This window comes from Chamaea fasciata, unplaced genomic scaffold, assembly GCF_029207755.1.
Source record: "Chamaea fasciata isolate MVZ Bird 193981 ecotype frontalis unplaced genomic scaffold, bChaFas1.0.hap1 SCAF_2, whole genome shotgun sequence".
NCBI classification, from domain to species: Eukaryota; Metazoa; Chordata; class Aves; order Passeriformes; family Sylviidae; genus Chamaea; species Chamaea fasciata.
Window position 1 is genome coordinate 41947403 of NW_027094087.1, and position 21350 is coordinate 41968752.

Consider the following 21350-nt stretch of genomic DNA (forward strand, 5'->3'; position numbering starts at 1 on the left):
ATTCAAGATGTGTTTTCATTAAAAGAATCCTTTTATTTTCTGGTGCCTTGTTTTCTATCAGTGTGTCTCTGAGAGGAAGATGAGTGTGAAGATTAAATAATGACAATTTGATAATTTTTATTTGCATCTAACTTGAGTTGAAATTTGTGGATAAATGAAACAAAGTAGACGAAATCTCACCCATAGTTGTGAGTAAGAAATAAAATTCAGCCTAACTTTTTTTTATTGTATTTTTTAATGATCTGTAATAAACAACAACAATGCAAGTCAAAGGATCCCACAAACTGAATGCATCTAAAAATACACTCTGAACTAAAAATACACTGAAATTCTGAGTGAAGACCAAAATGAACTTGAGATGGCATGCAATCTTGCCACATGAAAGAAGTAATCTGGGGCTATGAACATCATCTGATACCTATAGTTCCTTCCCACAGAATTCTAGTCAACCTCACCAAGCCTGTTAAGTTAAAACCAGGTGTGATTTCTTAAAAGATTGAGAATCTCTTCAGAAAGGATTTGATTAGAGGGAAACTAAAAATCTGCAAATACTTACAGCTTGGCTAATTATTACTCAATAGGGGAAGCATGATAATCATCTACAAGTATGTGCAAGATGTTAACATCAAAGAGGGACATATGGGGACACAACTAGAAATAATACAATTCAAATGAAGACATAATTGAATATCCAGCTTATCGAAGCCTGGATAGACTGTACTGTAGTGACAGTTTACTGAGGTAAATGTGCTAAGTTACATGATTTCATTATGGCACTACTGAAACACTGGAAAACATATTGTGAGGATGTTGACAGGAAGATGGACAGGATGCATTAACATATGTGTGTCTTTTTTAACTCTATCATCATACTGCGTTGAAGGACAACTAATTAAAAAAGTGGTATTACATTTGAGGGTTTCAAATGACTGCTGCAATGTCTGTTTTCCTGTCATCCTTAAGAACAGATGGGGTGGGAGAAATATTTTTTAATATCCTGAAACCACTTAAAGAAACAGAACTTTGAATTTCAGTTCAAAGAGAAATTAAATGTACCATGGTTCACAATGTTTTTAGAATTTCACTAAAACTAAAAAAATGAAGACAGCAGCTGTGTTGAACCAATTTTACTTACGCAATAAACTCAGATATTTAACTTCCTTTTATGTAATAATCACACAATGACCAATGATCAATGTCAACAACATACTTTGCAGTATCAAGTACACACCATGGATAGCAAAACAGTGTAAGCTTGACAGAAAACATAAAATTTTAGACAGTCATCCTTTTATGATGGACTGTCAGTTCTGTTAATACACTGCAACCATACCTAGTTATGTTATTTTAGCATTGGTCTGTTCCTCATCATAGATGATCACAGCTAAGCTTCCTGTGGATAACTTTCAAAACAAACTCTTTCACAGGAAATACTTTGGCAGTTGTACATTCAGTCTCCGTGAGAATGGCAGGAAGAATCATCTTACTAACGGGCAGAAACCTCCAAAGTACAACATGGCTACATTCTACATGGTTTTGAAGCACATGCCCCAACTGCCCCTATTTACTCTGCATTGCTTCACTTTACAAAATGGTTTGTGCTGCATGAACTAGAACCCTGTTGAAGAAAATTAAAGCAGTAGCTCTTCTCAAGATGTACACCGAAGTTAAGACAAACTCTTACAGGCATATCAGGATGTAAATCAACATTTGATCTTTCAGATATTCAACATTTGATCTTTCAGATATGTGGAGGCATTTAATATGGTAGAGCCATTTAGTATGAGGAACAAAATCACTCCAAATAAAAATCTCAGAATACAGTTAAGTATAGATGCAATGGCCTCAGCACAAACTCCATCAATCCCCCAATCCTTTTCTGTTGCACTGATCTACTTGAAGAGCTTATTGTGTCACGAGCACACTTATTGTGTCACAACTAACAGGGGCAAGAGCAAAACTAAATATGTTATATTGGCCTTTCAAATCTGTAATCATGAATTTTAAAAATTAGGTGCTAAAATTCTAATCAGTGACTGACATTCTATAACAGTAAATACATTACCAAGTAAAAAAGTTATAGTTCCATTAGAAATGTTCGGCACTGAAATGTAAAATGAAAACAAGGCCATCTGCATTAGAGTGGTAAGGCTCATGAAATTAAGAAATTCACTTACTTAAGAATGCTGTAGATGATCCTCAAGGATGATTATTCAAATGAAATTAGTCAAAACATATTTAAGATTTCTCATTGCAAAAATGTTTTAATCCCAGAAGCTTCCCACTTTAAGGGTTTGGCTTCACACACTTCAAAGCTATAGCACGTTAAATTCCAATTACTTGATAAAAGGTAGGCAGAGTGTGTACGAAAGATACTTGCAACAAAAAGGCTGCATTGTGGTGCGTCTCAAAGCTCGTTATAAAGCAGCTACTACAGTGGACTGTGTCTGATAAATCACCACAATTCTTCTTCAGTTAGTGTTACTTAGAAATTGATCTTGGTTTGTAAGCAAATTCAGAAAAACCTAATTTACTTCTAGTAATCCCCATGGGGTAGATGAATAATGTTCAGACTACGTGTTCCACAGACACCATTCCCTACTGTAGAATTGTGGGAAGAGTAATGAAAACTCTTTTCCTTTTCTCTGAAATAAATTAATTAGTTTCTATAGAAACAAATAGAAGCTTTCTTCAAATCAGAAACTATCCAAATTCATGCAGCTGAACAATATGCAAATTTGAGCAAACAGAAGCAGATCTTCTCCTGCATTTTATTAATGTCTGTCTAAATCATAGAACAGTGTATCTCAACAGGCATGCAGATTTTTTTACAAATTATGCTTATGTGTGAAGAACCTGCTAACAAGGAAGTACACTTTCACATTAATCACGAGGAAATGTTGCCAAGCAAACAAAAGTTCTTTATATCACTAATTTCTGCCACACTGATAAAGGCTATTTTTAAATCTGAAATACCTTTAAAGCTATTACCTGCACTGTACACTTCAGTGAGGCACACAGACTTCAGGCTGTGTTAAGACAAGCTTGCTCAGATCTGACCCAGTATCTGAGCCATAGAAACACAGCACTGCTGCTGGGTCAGTCCAAGGAGGACTGTCCTGACAAAACAACGGCAGTGCTCAACACCCAGAAAACTTCATCAGAACATGACAAGTGAAGAGTAATAGCTTTCCAGCCTTCTTTGCTTCCAACCAGCTCTGAGTCTTCTGAGGTAAAAATATATCACCTTCTCCTGAGTTCCATGTTCTGTGATGCCCTCACTAGATTGTTACGGCTGTTTGAACTAAGTGGAACAAACCTGAGCAGGTAACTCTGATACTTGCCTGTCCCTTAGTTCCAGCATATTTCTGGTCACCTTTCTTTGCAGCAGGTTTTTCAAAGCTGCGCATTGAGTGGATTCCTCAAACGCTCATGGGACTGAAGGGAGAATTTCCTGTAACCTTCAGGCACTAACTGCTGGCAGCTTACTTGACTGCTGCTCCTCTTCCCTTGGTCTGCCCTCCTGGCTCTAAGTATAAGGTGACAATAAACCTGACCTCTAACTCAGCAGTAAGAGTCCCTTTTTCCCGCTACATTTCCTTGACTTTATTTAAATGAAGTAATTCATTACAGAATTAGCATACAATGAATTTTTAAATATTTTTCATAAGAATGGAATCAGTTCTGCTCAGGCTGGAGACATCTGAAACCTTCCCCAAAAATGATTTCTAGAAGTAACAGTTTTGAAAATGTGCCATTTCTGTGGAGGTCACAAGTGGTGCTTCTGACGTCACCCCAGTGCAGTCCTAGAGAGTTTAAAACAGAAGGCAGCATCAAAGCACATGATTTAGCTCACTGCTTTTCCACCCAGTTAGCCCTGTGGTGACACCCACAGCTGACAGCACACTGCAGATCTGGATTACACACAGAGCAGTGTTCAAACCTTGTTAGTGAACTCTCACTGACACAAGATGCCTGAAAAAAGATTTGGGTCAAAGGCAGTGTAGGACAGCAGAGGGCAATGCAAGCTGGTGAGTGGGCAGTATGCTCTGGGATGCTTAGGATGTCTGGGTTTAAGGAGAACAGCAATTGGGAAGGGAAGAGGGACCTGTGGCAGTTCGGGTTGTGACAGAAGACAAAACACAGGCCTTCTTCCAGGCATTCATGGCAAAGACAACCATACCTGTTTATCCATACTAAGCCACAGTGATCTTAAATGCTATAGCTACCAAATCCTAAAGGCCATCACATGGAGCATAACCACATGGAGAATCTTACTTATAGAAAACTACTTAAAAGCAAAATTCAAGAAAAACAAAAGGAAAGGGAGAGGAGTGTGGAGCAAAGGGACCAGTGACAGTTAAGTTTTGGTATGCTAAGCCCATATTGAAACCTGGCAGGAACAGAAAAAGATGCACATCTGTTTGTCACGCACCAGTAAGAATCCCAGATGTGTCACAGTATACATGGGAAAACTGTAATTCCTGTAATCATATTGTGTTATAAAGGTATCAACTCCTTTTAATCCAAACTAATGAGAGAACATAAGTCATGCTGTCATTTTGGAACCTTGTCCAACTAAATTGTCAATATGCTCAGGAAGTAGTTGCATCTGGATAATTCATAATAACACTGTCATGAGAGTCTAAGACACATCAGGAGATGGGCTTAGCAATGTTTGCAAACAGAGTGAATTCAAGTGAATGCTTTACATAGATGGCAACCCCACATTCACATATGCATAGGGGACACATCCTACTGAGGAAGTCACAATTCCAGTTAAGATTTGCTCTTTGGTGTGTTCTTGGAATGGAAGCAACAGAAAAACCAGTATTACAGACCTCTCAGAAATTCCCGCAAATTTCAGTGTTTTCTACAGCCTGGAAACCTGCTATTCAGTTCTTATGCATGCAGATTTGCTGTCCAGAATTGTTTTCCCTACTGGCTTTTTGCTCATTTTCCATTTCTGTGAAGGCAAGACGAAGAACTTTCAGGAAGCCAACAGGGTTCCATATTGCTTTCGGGTCTTCAGAAGACCAAACTAAAAGCAGTCATCTGGTACAACTTGGTCATAGCCCCAACAGAGGCATTTACAATGTAATTTTTTGGGGTTCAGATGCCCACCAAGCATACAAGAGATTCTAAAACATTTATTTATTTCCCACTTTCCAATTTCCCAAAAAACCTTTTTGATTCTTCTTGCAAAACATTGTTTAAAGCTTAGATTTCATTTTAATATTAGTTTTACGTGGGCTGTGCAATGATGATTCTTGCTGTTAGGGTTAGCAAGAAAAACATTCAGTTTCGTATACATTGCATTTTTTAAACATCTTTTCTGAGGCACAAAACTGAAATGACAACACAATGACAGGCTCAAGAACAGCCATTATCCTGTTTGGGGCTCAATGGTACTCCCTCATATGGAGTGTGGGATGCTCACATTTTTCTAATGGAAGCCATAGAGGCTAAGCTTGGTTTTCCTCACTCCCCTTAAACACTGGCTGCGCTTAATAACTTTTTGTCTTACTAGATATCCTAATCTATTAAAAAAACAAAATATTAAAATTAATGCATTTTACAGCAAATCTTGGTTTAATATGAGAAAAATATTTCACCAAAACCAAATGAAAAAGAAACCTCAGGTGGCTCTTCTTACAGAACTGTTAAAACCAGCAACAAGTGTGAAATACACCTACCTCACACTTCTAAATGAAGTGAAACCCTACATTTCCACTATCCAGGATGCAATGCTTAGCCTCACTGAAAACCAGACTGGACACTCGGAACTATCATACAGATTGTAGTTTGTAGAGCATGGCTGCCTAAGTTTGTGAAGACATAACTGGAGAGACAGTTCTACTATGAGAACAGCCTTTCTCCATTCTGCAAAAGGTACATTTGCAAACAATCACACTGATTCTGGTTCATTTATTTTTAGTCATCAACAGTCAGACCAAAAAACTTTTTCAATGTGTTCACAAGGGAACAGATCTTAGCAAAATTAATCTCATCTCCTGTAAATAATAGCCTTCATGTGTGAACAAGAGTAGGCTTTATTATTCAGCTATTTGCCATTCATTCTCATGCCTCAAAAGCTTTTCTTCTGTCCAGAGAGCAAAAACATCACATAATTTAGGTAACCAATACACACAATGCAACAAATGGCAAACATCAAGGAAGAGCTCATGAAAAACAAAAAGGCTGGAAATTCTTTGGCAAATGCTCAAAAGTCATGAAAGCTCTGAGTACAGAAGAAGGATGTTACAGCGTCCTCAATATTTTTATGACTAGCAATTTCATAAGCTTCCTACGAGTCTGTTGAGGAGGAAATGGCAATGTATAAACAAACCATGAGGACACGGTCTAGTGGTCGACTTGGCAGTGCTGGGATAATGGTTGGACTTGATGATCTTAAAAGTTTTTCCCTACATAAACAATTCCATAATTCTATGATTCTATTCTATAAAAATCTGTAGGGTAACCACACTGAAATAGACACCATGATCTCAGCTACAGCAGATTGAATTTTTGTTGCTTTTGTTATCTGACCTATCCTAGCTATTAAATATGTCATTCCTTCAGAAAAAGGAGTTGACATTTAGCTGCAGAGATCTGTGACTTGGAACAGGCAATAAATTAGATAAGAATGTAAGAACAACTGTACCGAATCAGACCAAAAGACCATCTAGTCCAGTATTGTGGCCTTGGAAGCAGACATAACAGAGAGCCCAGTATGCAATGGATGGTACCCTGGAGACAAATGGGCTTAAATGAAGGATTCACTGAAGCCTTTGAAGATTGTTTTCTAGTTACGATAGAGAAAAGGTTCCAGGGAGTGCCAAACAGGATGCAATCATGCTTTGTTCTCACTGAAGTTTAAGTGCGACTGTAAATTTGAACATCAAATAGTTTCCTAAGGGATGTGAAGTTTTGTGATAAACACACACAGAAACAAACACCCCAAGTTTGAACTCCATGTCATCTTTAATTTTTACCTTTGAAAAAGTCATAATTCACAGTGAAAGGAAAATGATATTTTGGAGTTAGAAATAATGAAACTGTCTTCATCCTATAAAAATACCTTGTCCATGCAAAAATTAGCATGTATTGAAATTAAATTGATTAATGTTTCAGAGTTTATATAGGAAAATGGTCACTAATTTTCACGTTGCCTTGGTGAATGTAAGTAAAGAATAACCACCATGAGCAAATTCTTGAAGACAAATAGACTTGTAAAGAAGAAACTGTTCAGTCTTTCTGTATTTATATCCCTTTCAGTATCTATGAACCAGTGGTTAGATATGACAGTTTCTCCTCAGAAAATACAAGGCTGAACAAAGGTAGCTAAATGCAAAAGATTTTCTACTCAAGTAAATGGACCTGAGTTCAGCTCCCAAACCACTTACGTGTACAAATGTGTACTTAAGCTAAATCAGGTTTGAAACTATTTATGAACACTGGACCGTATTTGATTAAATAAATATGCATTTTGGTCAAAAAGACATCTGAACAATGAAGCTGTTCTCTAAGTTCAAGCAACCAGTGTGCTGTGGGATGTTCACATTTTTAAAACATTATAAGGAAAGTGCAGTAAACAAGACGGCCTATACAACCAGGACTGTAAACTAGAAAAGATAAAAAAACATACACAGATGTAAACTGAAATAGCAAATAAATAAATTACCAAAGTGTAGAGGTTTGAAAGCAAAACAAATGAGAGGCTCCAAGTCAGAGATACAATTTAATAGGAAGAAAGGAAAGAAAGTAAAATAAAATAGATGCAATAATACAAAAGACCACTGACAGAGTCAGAATACAACCTGAGCGTAGTGATGGAAGCAGTCCAGATGAGGTGGTCTTCCTGAAGCAGTGATCCTGTAGAAAGGTCTGGTAGCTCAGGTCCTCTGGAAAACCAGTGGGTAAGCCCCCCACTCTGGTGTTCAGAGTCTCAGTTTATATCCAGGCTGGAATGCTTGGTTCCTCCCTCTGGGTGGAGCATCTCACAATGGGATGGTGAGTCATGTGATAAGGCCTGATGGGCCCATTAACAGAAGATAAGCCAGAGTGGAGGAGGCAGGGAGCACTGCCTCACCTGGTTTCAACAGTTCATGAAGATGGTGATAGAATATACTTCAACCCAGGACACAAAGTCCTATAATCACGGACTATAAATACAACTTTTTGAGTATACTGCTTACTTTGAAGGTTGGAGTGTGTAGTGGTTTTCATTGTCCTACTTGAAATGCCACCCAGATGCCTGATTTTCAGACCAGAAAGCTCAACAATTTTCTTACTATCATAACACCTTGAGATCACAGCATTTATTAAAAAAAAAAAAAAAAAAAAAACCACAGAAAAACTTATTGGAATAACAGGGAGATATATGCATAATTTCATATTATGTATTTGTTGTCACAGTCAAGAAAAAGAAAAGACTTCTTCAAGTTAAGGTTTTGTAACAGTCTGCTTCTTTTAAGTAAATCATACTGATGCTCCCAAAGGAAACAATAACTCTAATTCTGCAAAGTGTTTTTTTGTGGCTACAGAGTGGGCGCCACTATGCCGAAATGACTGTAGTAAAGCAGTAACAGCAGTTAGGTTAGTCCCTTTCCCAAAAAACTGTATGGCAGTTAAAACATCTCCCTATTTTTTGGATTCTTTTTCTTCTAGTAAAGGTTTTTACTAATTTTTTCATCCATTTTTTAAAATGCAGCACAAATGGACCTACTACAAAGCAAGTTGTCACAGAAAGGAAAACAGGTACTCTGCAGAGAGATGACAGAAAAGACAAATTTTCAGAAAGGCACATGGGGATTTAATTACTCACTTTCCATTAAAATTTTTGTAAGAAGCGTCACTACTTCTACAGGAAAGTGAAAATACACACTGTTGTAAAGAACATGTTACGTCTCCCAGATAAAAATCAAATTTTAACAATGTAAACCTATCATCACAGTACCTGGGCCAGAAGAACTGAAGAGCACAGTAAAGTCTGGATCTGCGTGGCTGGGAAGCAGCCTTGCTGAAAGGGATGTGGGGGACAAGCTGGCAGGGTCAGCAGTGCACTGCTGCAGCAACAAAGGCACACTGGATCCTGGGCTGCATCTGCAGGGGCATTGCTGGCAGAAATGGAGACATCCGCATCCCACTCTGCTCAGCCTTTGCCAGGCTGCACCAGAGCACCACAACCAATGCCGGCCCCACTGATGCCCTAAGTTTTAGCTTTCATGTTTTTCAGATTCTCTGCTGCCTAGGAATGTGGTTCTGAGCCTCATATTAAGTGCTGGTGAGCTCTCTTCACAGAGTAGGTAGACAAAACAAATCCTTTTCCTGCTGAAGACCAAGGACAACTTTCAGGCCCAACAGCATAACAACAGTGGACTGAAGGGAGGAACAATGAGGATGAGACCTCACAACCTGAAGCTGTAATTGGACAGTTAAACCCCAATATGCAAATTGATGACTGCAACTTATAAAAATGTAAGATCGTGTGACAATGGTTAGCCATTTTGTGACCATTCTAAGTCTACCTTGGGTGTAGCCCTGATCGGGCTCTTGTCCTGCCCAAGGTGTATCCTAAAGGCCTTTCAAAAAATACCTACTTTATTCTCTAGCTCTGTCCAGTCTCTGTTTCAAGTCAGCCCTCCTAAGGCATCACCACTGTCCAGGAAAGACACAGACAAACTGGAGTGTCCAAAGGAAAAACACAAAGATGATAATGAGGCTGGAGAATCTGCCCTGTGAGGGAAGCCTGAAGGAGCTGGGCCTTTTCTCCCCACAGAAGAGACACCCAAGGGAAGAAACTCAGCACAGTATCCCAGGTAAAGGGCAGGTACAAATAAGACAGAAAGTCTCAAGAGGACACATGGACATGACAAGGGGTGACAGGTACAACTTGCACCAGGAGAGGTTTCATTTCAACATAAGTAAGAAACTTTTTACAGTGACAATAATCACTGGAAAAAACACTCCTAGGGATGTGGAGAAGCCCTCATCAGTGGAGGTGTTCAAGCTATCAGTGGACAGGGTGCTCAATAATGTCATCTGGGCACAAAAAGTTGGACCAGCTGATCTTCTGAAATCCCTTCCAACCTTAAAGGTTGTTCTGTGATTTTTGATAACTTTGTTATAATCAGGTTTTGTCATTTTAGATATTAAAATAATGTATTAGAATGTTTAGCTAAATGTCAAGAATTATCTTATTCATCTAGGAAAACTGTATCTCATCAAGAAACTATCCAGCACTTCTGCTTTATGGCATGGAGATTTTGCAGGAAGGTAAAATGAAGTCTCAGAAATACACCTATTCCCACCTTCCTTCTCAGGGTTGATTATCTTCCTGGAATGAAGTTCCAGAGCTAGACAAAATTCAGGTCTTCCTTCTTAGGATAATGATCACTTCGAACCCTCCAAGTTCTGGCAGGCAGAAAAATCCTTGGATATTCTAATCCACTTTTCCTTATTCTAGTTTCCCCTTTCTTTTTATTGATGCAATCAAATAGGCCACATGGTAGGACTGAACATCCTCAGGTTATCTGTACCTTGTTTTCCCCCCTCCATTAAAAACTAAAGTTTTTGCCTCTCCTCTCTTTTTTAAATACTAAAGCAAAATCAAAATCCAATACCAATATGGAGACTGTTTTGCTAAAAAAAAAAAAAAAAGTTCAAATTATTCAACGTAAAGTCTCTGCAGAGGATTATTTGCATTGAATTACTTTTACCCTAGTTTAGATTTAAAGGAGGCATTTGAACAGAAAAGGCTGTTGCAAATCCCTCGGAAGTATTGGATTTTTTCCAAAATACTCTATGTGTCATATGAAAGGAAGCTGAAATATCATGAAACATTTAGTTTATGGATTTATTTATGACAGGAAATGCATTCTTCCTTAGGGAACTAAACTATTCTGAAACTGTTGAACAATGTTGCTGAACTTGTCAGCTTCAAACAGAAGGCCAAGTATAATCCTCCAGTATCCACCCCCTATCTGAACTGTTCACTCAAATATAGCACAGTGTAATGACTCACTGTTTAGCTCAGAATAATGACAACAGTTATGCCATAGAGTTTTTTAACTGGTGCTTAAAACTGCAGACTTTGACTTTTCTTCTCTGAACTGTGCATGTTGGAGAGAATGGGGGAAGCCAAGTAGCAAACTGCCACTAACAAATGTACTTTCTTCTTCTTAAGCTTGCAGAGCAGATGCTGGCAGCTGCTCCTAAAAATGCCGTAACTGTGGATGCCAGAGTACTGAGCCAGATCTGCATAAAGGTTAACATTTCTACAGGATTACCCAGTGGGGCTGAGAAAGACACTGATCTCCATGAGACAACCCACAGGCAGCTCCTCTGGGACTCAGTGCAAAGCTCTGCTTGTAATCCGGGGTCAGGAAAGAGAAGGAGAACCAAGGTGCAACCTTGCAACGTGAAGCAGCTTTGCATCTTTCTACCAGTGAGCACAATCCTCCCAGAAAAACTACACTGAAGGGACAAGAGAACTAATAGGTCATGGAGAGGGGAACAATGTCCTTTAAATGTGTAATGGAAGTCATACAGTATAAAACATGGCAGGCAGCTCAGCTCTACTCTTTTTGGTTTTGTATTTCCAGTGGCACCTTATCCAAAACTACTCATCCAGTAGCAGACAAGGGAGAGGGGAGAAGGAGTAGATGGGACGAGGCTCTTTCTTGAATCTTTTTCTCCAGGTTGCATCTGGATGAAAGAAGGAGCTATGTTAGCACTGACACCTAGCCCACGGATGCCTTATCCAGGAGGATGTGTTACTTTTGCACACTGTAAGGCTGCTGCAGGTATAATACCATCTCTTTCTTCTAGGGGAGGTTCAGACCAAAGGATGAACTAGATTTGCCCTATTCACTGCTGAAATGTACAATTCATGGTACACTGTGACTCCAGGTAAAGTAAACCATTTGGATTAGGTGGACCCTTGGAAGAGAGACAGAAACTGGGTATCAGTGATTTAATGGTAGTTCCAAAGCAACACATTGTCCAGTTTAGATAGGACAACGTACATAACTGAGATTGCAACAGTAAATAAACATCACCAGCACTGGACAGAACAGGGTTTTCAGGCAGGCAAACCACAAAGCAGGGGCGGACAGCTCGGTCACTGAAGGGAGAGGCAGACACAACGTAGCACAGGGCAGCAGCTGCCTGACAGCATCTCAGCAGCTGGAAACACAGACACTGAGGTAGCAACCACCTCTACAGCTTCAAAGGGCACGGCATTTTCATCTCTGCACCTCCCTCTGAGGCCTCTGGGATCACCTGTGCCTATTAATCCAGTGAGGCAGCAATTCAAGCCTAGCATTTTCTGGTCATGCTTACTGCATAAAAGCCAATCAAGCACTACTTTTATGCATAGTCTGTGCTGTTTCTCAGTGTATTACTGCTTATCTTCTGTGAGTTCTTGCAGGTTTGTGTATTCTCATATCACTACTTTTTTCAATTTTTGTGTAATGTTTTTCATCTCTTCCCTATCTCAGAAGATAAGAAAAAATACTCTTGTAGTGTAGTGGAAACATGACTTCTGAATTTTTATATGACAAGAAACATACCAATGGAAGAAGAGAACATACATTTAGGACTTAGGGGAAATAAAATTTCAGCACTCAGCTAGCCCGGATTCCCTAGCCTAATTCTTTAAATATTCATGAATTACTTCAAATTTTATGTCTCTATTATATATAAACATATAACATCATTGTACATGCTGCAACTCTAACTTTAGATTTTTGTCTATTCTTCCCTTCATAAAGATGCAACAATATCAACCTTTTGGAATGCTGTATAAACCACAGATTTTATTATTTATTCATCTGGTGGGTTGTATTTCTGTTGTTATTATTGCTTACTTTTGCCTGAATAAAGAATCATTGTAAAATAATAACAACAGAAAATTTCAGCTTCAGCATGGAGTCCTCCACTGGCTGTAATAGTCAAAGCCAGAATGTGAAGTTCTGGCAGCTTCAAAAAATGTCCCAACCCAAGCCCAGGGGCAATACTGTATCATACGATATTTCCCATCCTAGTTAAATGAGAATGCAGAGGTCTTTTTCCTCATAAAAAACACAAGTTCAATGTTTTACTCTCCTTAAAGTTCTGGGGTTTTTTATTCCCCCAGGTCATTGTCCCAGTAATACTCATATTTAGTACTCTCAAGTGAGTTTTGATCAGTGATTTAACAAAACCTGGTAGATATGCCCGATAATTTGTTTTTTATCATAAAGTGTTCTCAGCCAAAAAGTGTTTTATATGGAAAATTCCCAACCAGTTCTACTACTAGCCAGACATCTGGAGCATTAACTGGAGGCGTTGGTGTCTGGAATGACTGCTGAACCGTGAGAGATGTCACACCGTGACCTTAAAGCTAACCCCACAACCCAGCTGCATATCCTGTGGCCCCTGCAGAGATCTAAACTTTTAAATACTTGCTGGTTTTCCCTCTGCATGTACTTATAGCACCTAGATATGGAAATGAAAGTATCTGCCCACTGTGAGGCACCAGGACAAAGTTACAAGCTAGGTGCAGCCATCACAGCAAGAAGTATGACTGAATTACAGAGGCTGTTCCATTCGCAGCCAGATCTACACACTGTGAGTCAAAGAGGTGTGAACATGTAGTAATCACTGTGAACTAATCAACTGTGGGAAAGTTCACTAGGTGCCCTAGGTAACTACCCTGGTTTCTACAAGCATGCTTTATCCCTGCCACAGGGACAAGAATAGATGGGATGGCACTTGTGCTTCCTACTTGCCAGAGACGAAATGTCTGAGAACACATGGCATGGGAGGAGAATAGCCAGGATCCTCATGTTATTAATTAGCTCCTTGCTTGTCTTTTAGGTCTCTCTCTCCCAATAGTCATTAAAAAAATATCTTCATAGCTTTCTAGTTTACTCAAGCTGGGCTTATGCTGGGTTGCCAATCCCAGTACCATGCCTCTGCCTGGGCAGGCAGATCCTTACGTCGTGCAGAATCAAGTCTTTGTAGCTTTGAAAATCTACCTTTGGCATCTACTGCAAACTTCACCTAAGAACTGAAATGTGCACCATCTGAATGACCAACCCTTTGGAAAACTTCCCTCTTCAGCAGACTAAATGCCAGTCTAATATTCCAGATGAGATTCTTACACAAAGCTGCTGCTGTGCACCCACTAGTCATATAAACCCCACTTCGCCTTACTACTGCAACACATGCAGTAACACTGTCCTGCAGCGGGTATAACATAGACTGCATTTGACAAAGGCCCTTCAGAAGAAAAGAAGTTGCAAAGAATGCGTGTAGTTTGGGGTTTTTAAAGACTATTATTAAAATCACACAAAAGGAAGCAGTGGAGTGAATATGACTGGAGGGCTGAGGAAAGTGAATTTTCTCTTAGAGTAGTCTAAAAAACCTCTCAATCTCCCACATTTTTGGGGAAATGTGCTTCAATCAGCTCCTCTAGTTTTGCATTTCCAGAGGCACTGGGCCAAACTGAGGAAGTGCAGTCATGAACTATCCCACGTCCAGGGAATCATCACCAGGGCTGACTTTGCCTCACCATCTCCAAAGCATGCTGTCAAGAAAAAGTCACAAGCTTTCCTGACATGCAGCTCTGCATGCTCCCCAAAGCTGTTGCGATGCTCTAATGCTGGTAAACCTGTGAAACTTCGAGCTCTTGAAAGTCTCTTAATCCAAAGGTTTCTTTAGTGGAACTGTTTCTGATTTTTTCCTTCAACACAAGGATATTTCTAATTTCAAGTTCTGCAGGCTGAAGTAGGATATTATATACCTCCTAGAGTCTGATGTAGACATTAGGTACAAGGCGAAGTTGCTAGGAGACCACAGATGGAGCAAGGAGCATTGCAGTAACGCAGCAGCTTTTCACACAGGGCTGATGAGAATGCCTGCATCAGCAGTCAGCCCTTCACAACTTAAACCAAACCAGACAACCTTTTGCTGCTTATGTAAAGATGTACATTTGGATAGAACCAAAACTGCTATAAAACCAGCACACCACAACCTGAATAATAAGCAAGGCAAGAAACATTTGAAAGTATTACCCAGATAACACTTGCAACTCTCTCTCATTGTTTTTGGAAATGGCCCCTTCACTTAAAAAATAAAAATTCCATTTATACAAACAAATGTTGGCACTTCCTGCTTGTGTCCTGGAGCCAAGTGGCATATCACTGAAATACAAAGGGGAATACTTAATGAACCAGCAAATGATGCTCTGCCCTCTAAAATTCATTGCCCATTTCCATGTTATTTAGAAAAGTGTGTCACTCACTGTGACCATAAGCCATTACAATCCACAGAGCCCTTTTGACTCTTCTGTGCCCTTGCTCACGAGTCAGAGTTCATGCTAGTTAAAATTTACCACTTGGCAAGCAGAGATTAGAGATTTATCAAACTCAAGTTTTCATAGTTTCAGTCGTCATGATCACAAGTATTCAAATAGATAACATAAACCAAAACTAATGCAGCCGCAAGTTTAGGTCATACATCTTAGACATGCTAAACTAATGGTTCTACCCATAAAGGTTTATTTGTAACCCATACATGGAAAGATGAAGTATAGAAAGTATGGATCACATCTAAAATTCAAATGGAAAAGCTGAGACTGATCAAAGTTGTGAACCTCTGTTTCAGTTCAGCTCCTTCCAGGAGGATTATCCACCCTGAGAGGTCATTAACCTGTTCACTTCTGAGGTAGGACTTACCTGATAAATACTAATTCATCTATTTCATTATAAAGTAGACACTGCAAGCATGTCAGATGAATACAGACTAAATTACCTCTCTTCATTTAAGACGGAGCTACAGTAACAAATTTAGCCATACCTGTTCACACTGTCAATGTTTGAAATTAGATAATGTTAATGCCTACACTGTTTGAGTGCAGCCTACAAACCCAATAATAAAATAGCTTTGGCAATGCACATCTGAAGGTTAGAAGCTTCAAGTGTGTCAAGTACTCTATCTTGATAATAAATAAACAACTGAGCTGAGTACCCGAATATGTGCCGTGCAAATGCAAGATCCCACCTACCTCACCTGGGAAGAAATTGATCAAATAAAGCCAGTATCAGCTAGAAATTTTCTGCACTACTCTGTTTAGAGCATTTCACAAACCAGTCATTAGAAAGTGAGCAAAAATAAAAGTGAGGATATGTATTTGCTTCAATTTGGGATTACAGTATTTACAGGTCTAATTCTCACATTATGGTAACATAAATAATTTCAAATATACATGACATTTTTCTGCTGTTGCAGAACATTTTGCAACGTGTTTTGAATTGTTGTGGCAGGGCTCAACCTTTATGTTTTAGACAAGAACACCTGCACACAATTAATCTAAATAACTGTAGTTAATTTCAGGAGTTTCATGTAAATCGTTTACTTTTCCTCTGTGAGTTCCCAGTTCTTATCTCTTCATGACCCTATTACATAAACCTTCATACACTACAAAAATAAGCAGATAATTTTCTCTCGGGAAATCTCATTAGTGGAAACTAGGTATGTTCTGTCACAACAGCACTTTGGCTGAAAGGAAAAGGCTGAAAGGAGGTCTTTCTCTTTCCTTGGGATATACATCACACAGTAATTAATTAGTTAAGATTTGAAGCATGATAAAAAGTGATCCGAGTAATAATATTCTCCAGGAATTCCATAACTGCATTGCAACCTTTCACTGAAGGTCAGTGCCCTGGAGAATTCTTCTTACAGTATTATCTCTAGCTATTAAAATTAATGTAATTCCACTTCATCTAAAAAAAAATGTAGTAAAATATAAAGCACATCCTAAACTCAAGTAACACTCACTTAAATGTAGGAGGCAATTTTAAATCAATATTTTCAGACTAAAGTCATAAAGCACTACATAAAATGAGTTGTACAGAATATAAATCAAAAGAGTGCTTCCAAAGTAAAATTCTATGCTGAAAGGACAAAAATGTATATCAAATTCCACATGCAGTGTCTGCAGCAAAAGTCCCTCTACCTTACTAAGGCCTTAGCTCATTCTAAAGTAATGGGATTTTCTCTCTAGTAGAACTGAGTTTAAAAAAATCACAGGGGACCTGAAGCCTTCTCCATCACTCACAGGGGAATAATCAGCTCATTTTCTATTACAAATATTTTTTTCTAAGAAGGCAGGCTGTGTTACAACATCAGTGATAGGATTTGTGGGTGCTGCTATAATACAGCTCGCTCTCTCTTTCTGCAAAGTAACAGCTTTATTTATTTCTCATTACCCCTCAAGTCCCAGGCTGCTCACACAGGTACAGGGAGTGCTGGCACAGTCTCCATCCTGCTTGTGCATCTGTGCTGCCTCTGGCTCTGCTGGAAGTGCCGAATGCCTGAGTGTGTGTCAGCTGCACACCATGGTGCTCAAATCAGCGTGCTATGAGCTCTGACTCAGAGCAGGGAGCAGCGCCTGGATATAAACCAGACCTGCTTCATACACCTGGCCACCATCCCAAGGTCCATCACTGCTCACTCCCTGCACTAGCATTGCTCTAAGGGGCAGATTTGTCATAAAGTCTACATGGGTGTACAAATAAGTTATCTTTGTGATCACTACAATGAATACCTTCATATGATAACTGTGTACCTAGATAACAAGCCTCATTTGATCATCTGCTAATGCACTTAATAGGTGAAAATCTTATCATAAATTCCTGATTATGTGATATGGCATTTTTTAAAATTAATTCATTTACTTTCTCATCCTAACTTTTTGAGGCTTTAAGCGTCACTCCATAAGATATCAACTGCTATCACAGGGAGGAACATTTCAAAAACCACAAAAAGTAAATCCTTGCATCCTGGTGAATTCAGCCTTGAGATGACAATAAAATATATCCAGCAAAGTAATTTAGAAAATACATATATTCCATAAGCCTTCACACAGGGCAACCTAAAAGTTAAGTCATATATTTAAGAAGCACTGTCCAAGTGCTTAAACATGTTAAGGCTTGGGGCCATGACCACTTTTCTGAGAACCTTGTTTGAATGCTTGACCACATCTTCCTTATATGCAATCTGAACTTCCGCTGATGCTGCTTCAAGACATTTTTATGCACATGGAACATTTGCTAATGGGAATCTGTGGCACAATGGGCCACAGATTTATGGGGTTTTTTAAGTGAAAACCCGTCAACTAATAAAAATAGGGATCACTCCAGCCAATTTAACATTGTCTGGAAGGCAAAAGTCATGACAACTGAACTGATAAAAAATGTGCGTGTTTTTAACTGTGATGATCATTAACATAGCCACTAGGAAAATCTATTCATTCCTTGCCATTTGTAGGAGGACTCGTGAGAGAGTGTACACGCTCACAGCAGACCTCCACATTTAGGTTAAGTCCACAGATTTCCCTCACAAACAACTGAAAAACCACACATTTTTAGGCTGTTATTCATCTCATCCTAGAGTAGACACCTAAACTAGGACAAACTAAAGTAGACTTCTCCAAAAGTCCTTATTGCAATAGTTTACAGGGTAAATATATCCACATGAGAGGAATTCTAATCTTAATAAACTTCAAAATAAATCAGATTATGCCTCTATGAAAGATAAGCTTTATTTTTAAGCACAACTTCCAGGTTAGGTACAAAGGTAACAACATCCTACAATATCACCATCCCTCCTGCCCTGAAATCTATTACACCTAAAACTGAAGGCAGAACAATTAAGAAATGACGATGAGCTTCTCAATACCTCTACTTTCAGTTTAAGTATGATGAACTGATCTTTTTCTTCTGAATTCTAAAGGAGGTTTATTAGCACTTTTTGAAAATATTTGGTTATTCCCAGCATTTTATTCTATACATATTTCCTCTGCAATGTCTTTATAGTCTTTTTTTTACAGGTTGTCTTATGCAGACAGTGAAAATAAGAGGAATTTTCTACAAAATAATGAGCGGTAATGAAAACAGTCACAAAAAGTGAGTCTCAGAGTAAAACACGCACCTTCAAAATTTCCCTACATTCAAAGCAATGACTCAAAAGAAAGTGAAAATATGAAGAGAGTCTGGAAGACAGCTCTCCCAGCACGTACCAATGTAGTTAGCACATTTTAACTGGCTATAGTTATTGGAAAAACAAGTACAGTCAATCAAAAAAAATGTACTTTAGTAGGATTAAATTAGTATCTGGTGGAAATAGTCTTACGTCAAAACTGAAAATGCTACATCTTCGATTTCTTCAGTCTTTTAATGCTTATTCTGTGTTCAGTGAATATTGACAGGAAGCTTTAAAAGAATTTTCTTCAAGATCCATAGTCTGACATATTTTTTCAGAATGGTATTCTTTTCAATAAGTTGGTATAGGACCAAAAGGAGCAGAATAGCAGAGGAACTTAAAAATGTTACAAAAGGACATCTGGTTTTCCCCCTCCTGCATCAAAGTAGGGGACGGAAATGGCATTGCAGGGAAAGGAAGCACATTAACAATGAGAAAGAGCAGGCAGTCTACAGATTCTTCTTTTATGCAGGTTTACACCAATTTGGAGAAGAGGCATGTGGCTCATCAGAGCTGCAGACATGGTGATGCAAGTGTAAATTCTCTAGCCATAAACAGATTTCTACCAACAGAACACAACAAAATGAATCTGGCCCGTGTATCATTGATTAGCTGAGAACGAAGGGCAAAAGGGGTTACCTTAATAGGGCTTCCGTCTGGAGTGAGAACCTCTTCTGAAAGCTCCATCATCTTCAGTGCCATCAGGGCAATGGCTTTGGCATGACTAAGGCTTTTCTTATGGAGCCCTGCTGCAACACAGTAGGCATCACCTATTGTTTCCACCTGCAGCAATCAGACAAACACAGTGTTACAGAGTGATTATGAGAGGGGAACCCTGCCATTAGGCTTGCAATCAAATAGTGTTGCTTAAAACATGTGAGAAAAACACCCATAAATAAGCAATTAGACGAAAGAGCATAATTAACCTGAGTTTGCAAACAGGTGTAGTCAAAACCCCACTCGCAACAGCACAGTGGTTTATCACCATTATCACCAAAGAAGATTGTCTAGAACAGTGTATGGCATCAGCTGAGATATGGCAACATTCTCCCATAGCAGTAACACAGAAAATTGCACTTTCCTTAATGAGAAATCGCTTGCAGCTTCATTTCATACTATCCTGGCTGAGTTTGCTGTTGGGTAAGAACAGTGCTACATAATTATAATTTGTAATTAGTATTTGATATGCTAGAAAATTGTATCAGGAAGAGAATTAGCAAAAGCAAAACATCGCCATAAAAACAGTGAAGACTACCTAACTTCTCATTAGCAGGTAGCTCTTCCTGGTATAATTTACAAATATTGCTACAGACTTTTGACTGCACCTTTGTCCCTTATTTTCAAACAAGAACTGATGTCTCTCTCTACCCTGCAGGCTATCTTACTCTGCCCTCCCTACCTGCAGGCATGAAATTCAGCAGACTGAGCCCTCTGGTCTCCTCAGGCAGGCCTTACTGCTCTCTTATCCTGATTTGCTTTAAAAAGAGTAGGCCCCCAGGAGGAAGTGGGAGCAAAATGAATTGCAGAAACCCTCTGGCTCTGGGAAAAGGCAGCCTGAGAAACACTGCAGCCCTCAAGGTCTGAAGCCTGATTTACAGCATTGTGTTTTGCAGTCTGTTTGCTCACACATCTGTAACATTCTCGCACAAAATCCATTAACACGAGCCCAAACAGACCTCAAGGATTAGTTTAGGTTTTGTGACATAACTAATCTGGCTTTCACCCTGCACACAACACTACAGGAATGCCAGAAAACGCTTCAGCAAAGACTAGAGTGAGAAGAAAGCAGGCACTGAGAAAGGAGTTATTCAGAGAATAAACATAGCTGATTCTTCTCTCTGCAGAGAATCTACTAAGTAGTGGGACTAGATCTTCTCAGATCAATTTCCTGTCTTGATAATCTGGAAATAGTATCTCAATACAAATAGTACCTGAAAAAGTAAGCATTACACATAAACGTACCCAGAACATGAACCTAGAACAGAAGTATGAACAAATATTTCCCACCACCAACTTAATCTGCTGCAAGCTCACTGAGAAGTTTGCCACCTTAACCTTTCTGGCTGATTGTGCAGAAGGATGTAAACAGATAGGAAGCCGAGGGTTTCTCATGAGCTGAGACAGCCATTACAGCTCCTTCAAAACCTTTGAAAGCTCCTAATAGTACTTGTATATAGAAAAAAACCATGTAGGAGCAATCAATACTGCTGTGTGCCTGCCTGTTTTACCCAAGTCGTATCTCAGGATGTCTGTCCACAAGCAGCAGACACTCAGTGTCCTGCAGTTTAAGAGTTTGTTTCTCCAAAGACAAAAGGATG

The 21350-nt window shown here is 39.1% G+C and overlaps 1 protein-coding gene across 1 annotated transcript in view; it reads right to left on the reverse strand.

Annotated features, from left to right (window-relative positions):
• The window catches only part of GUCY1A2 (guanylate cyclase 1 soluble subunit alpha 2), a 152429-nt gene that overhangs the window by 38678 nt on the left and 92401 nt on the right, over positions 1 to 21350 (reverse strand). The window contains exon 6 of the mRNA XM_066175775.1: positions 19672 to 19815. Coding sequence (XP_066031872.1) covers positions 19672 to 19815 — 144 coding nt within the window. The remainder of the gene's footprint in view (positions 1 to 19671; positions 19816 to 21350) is intronic.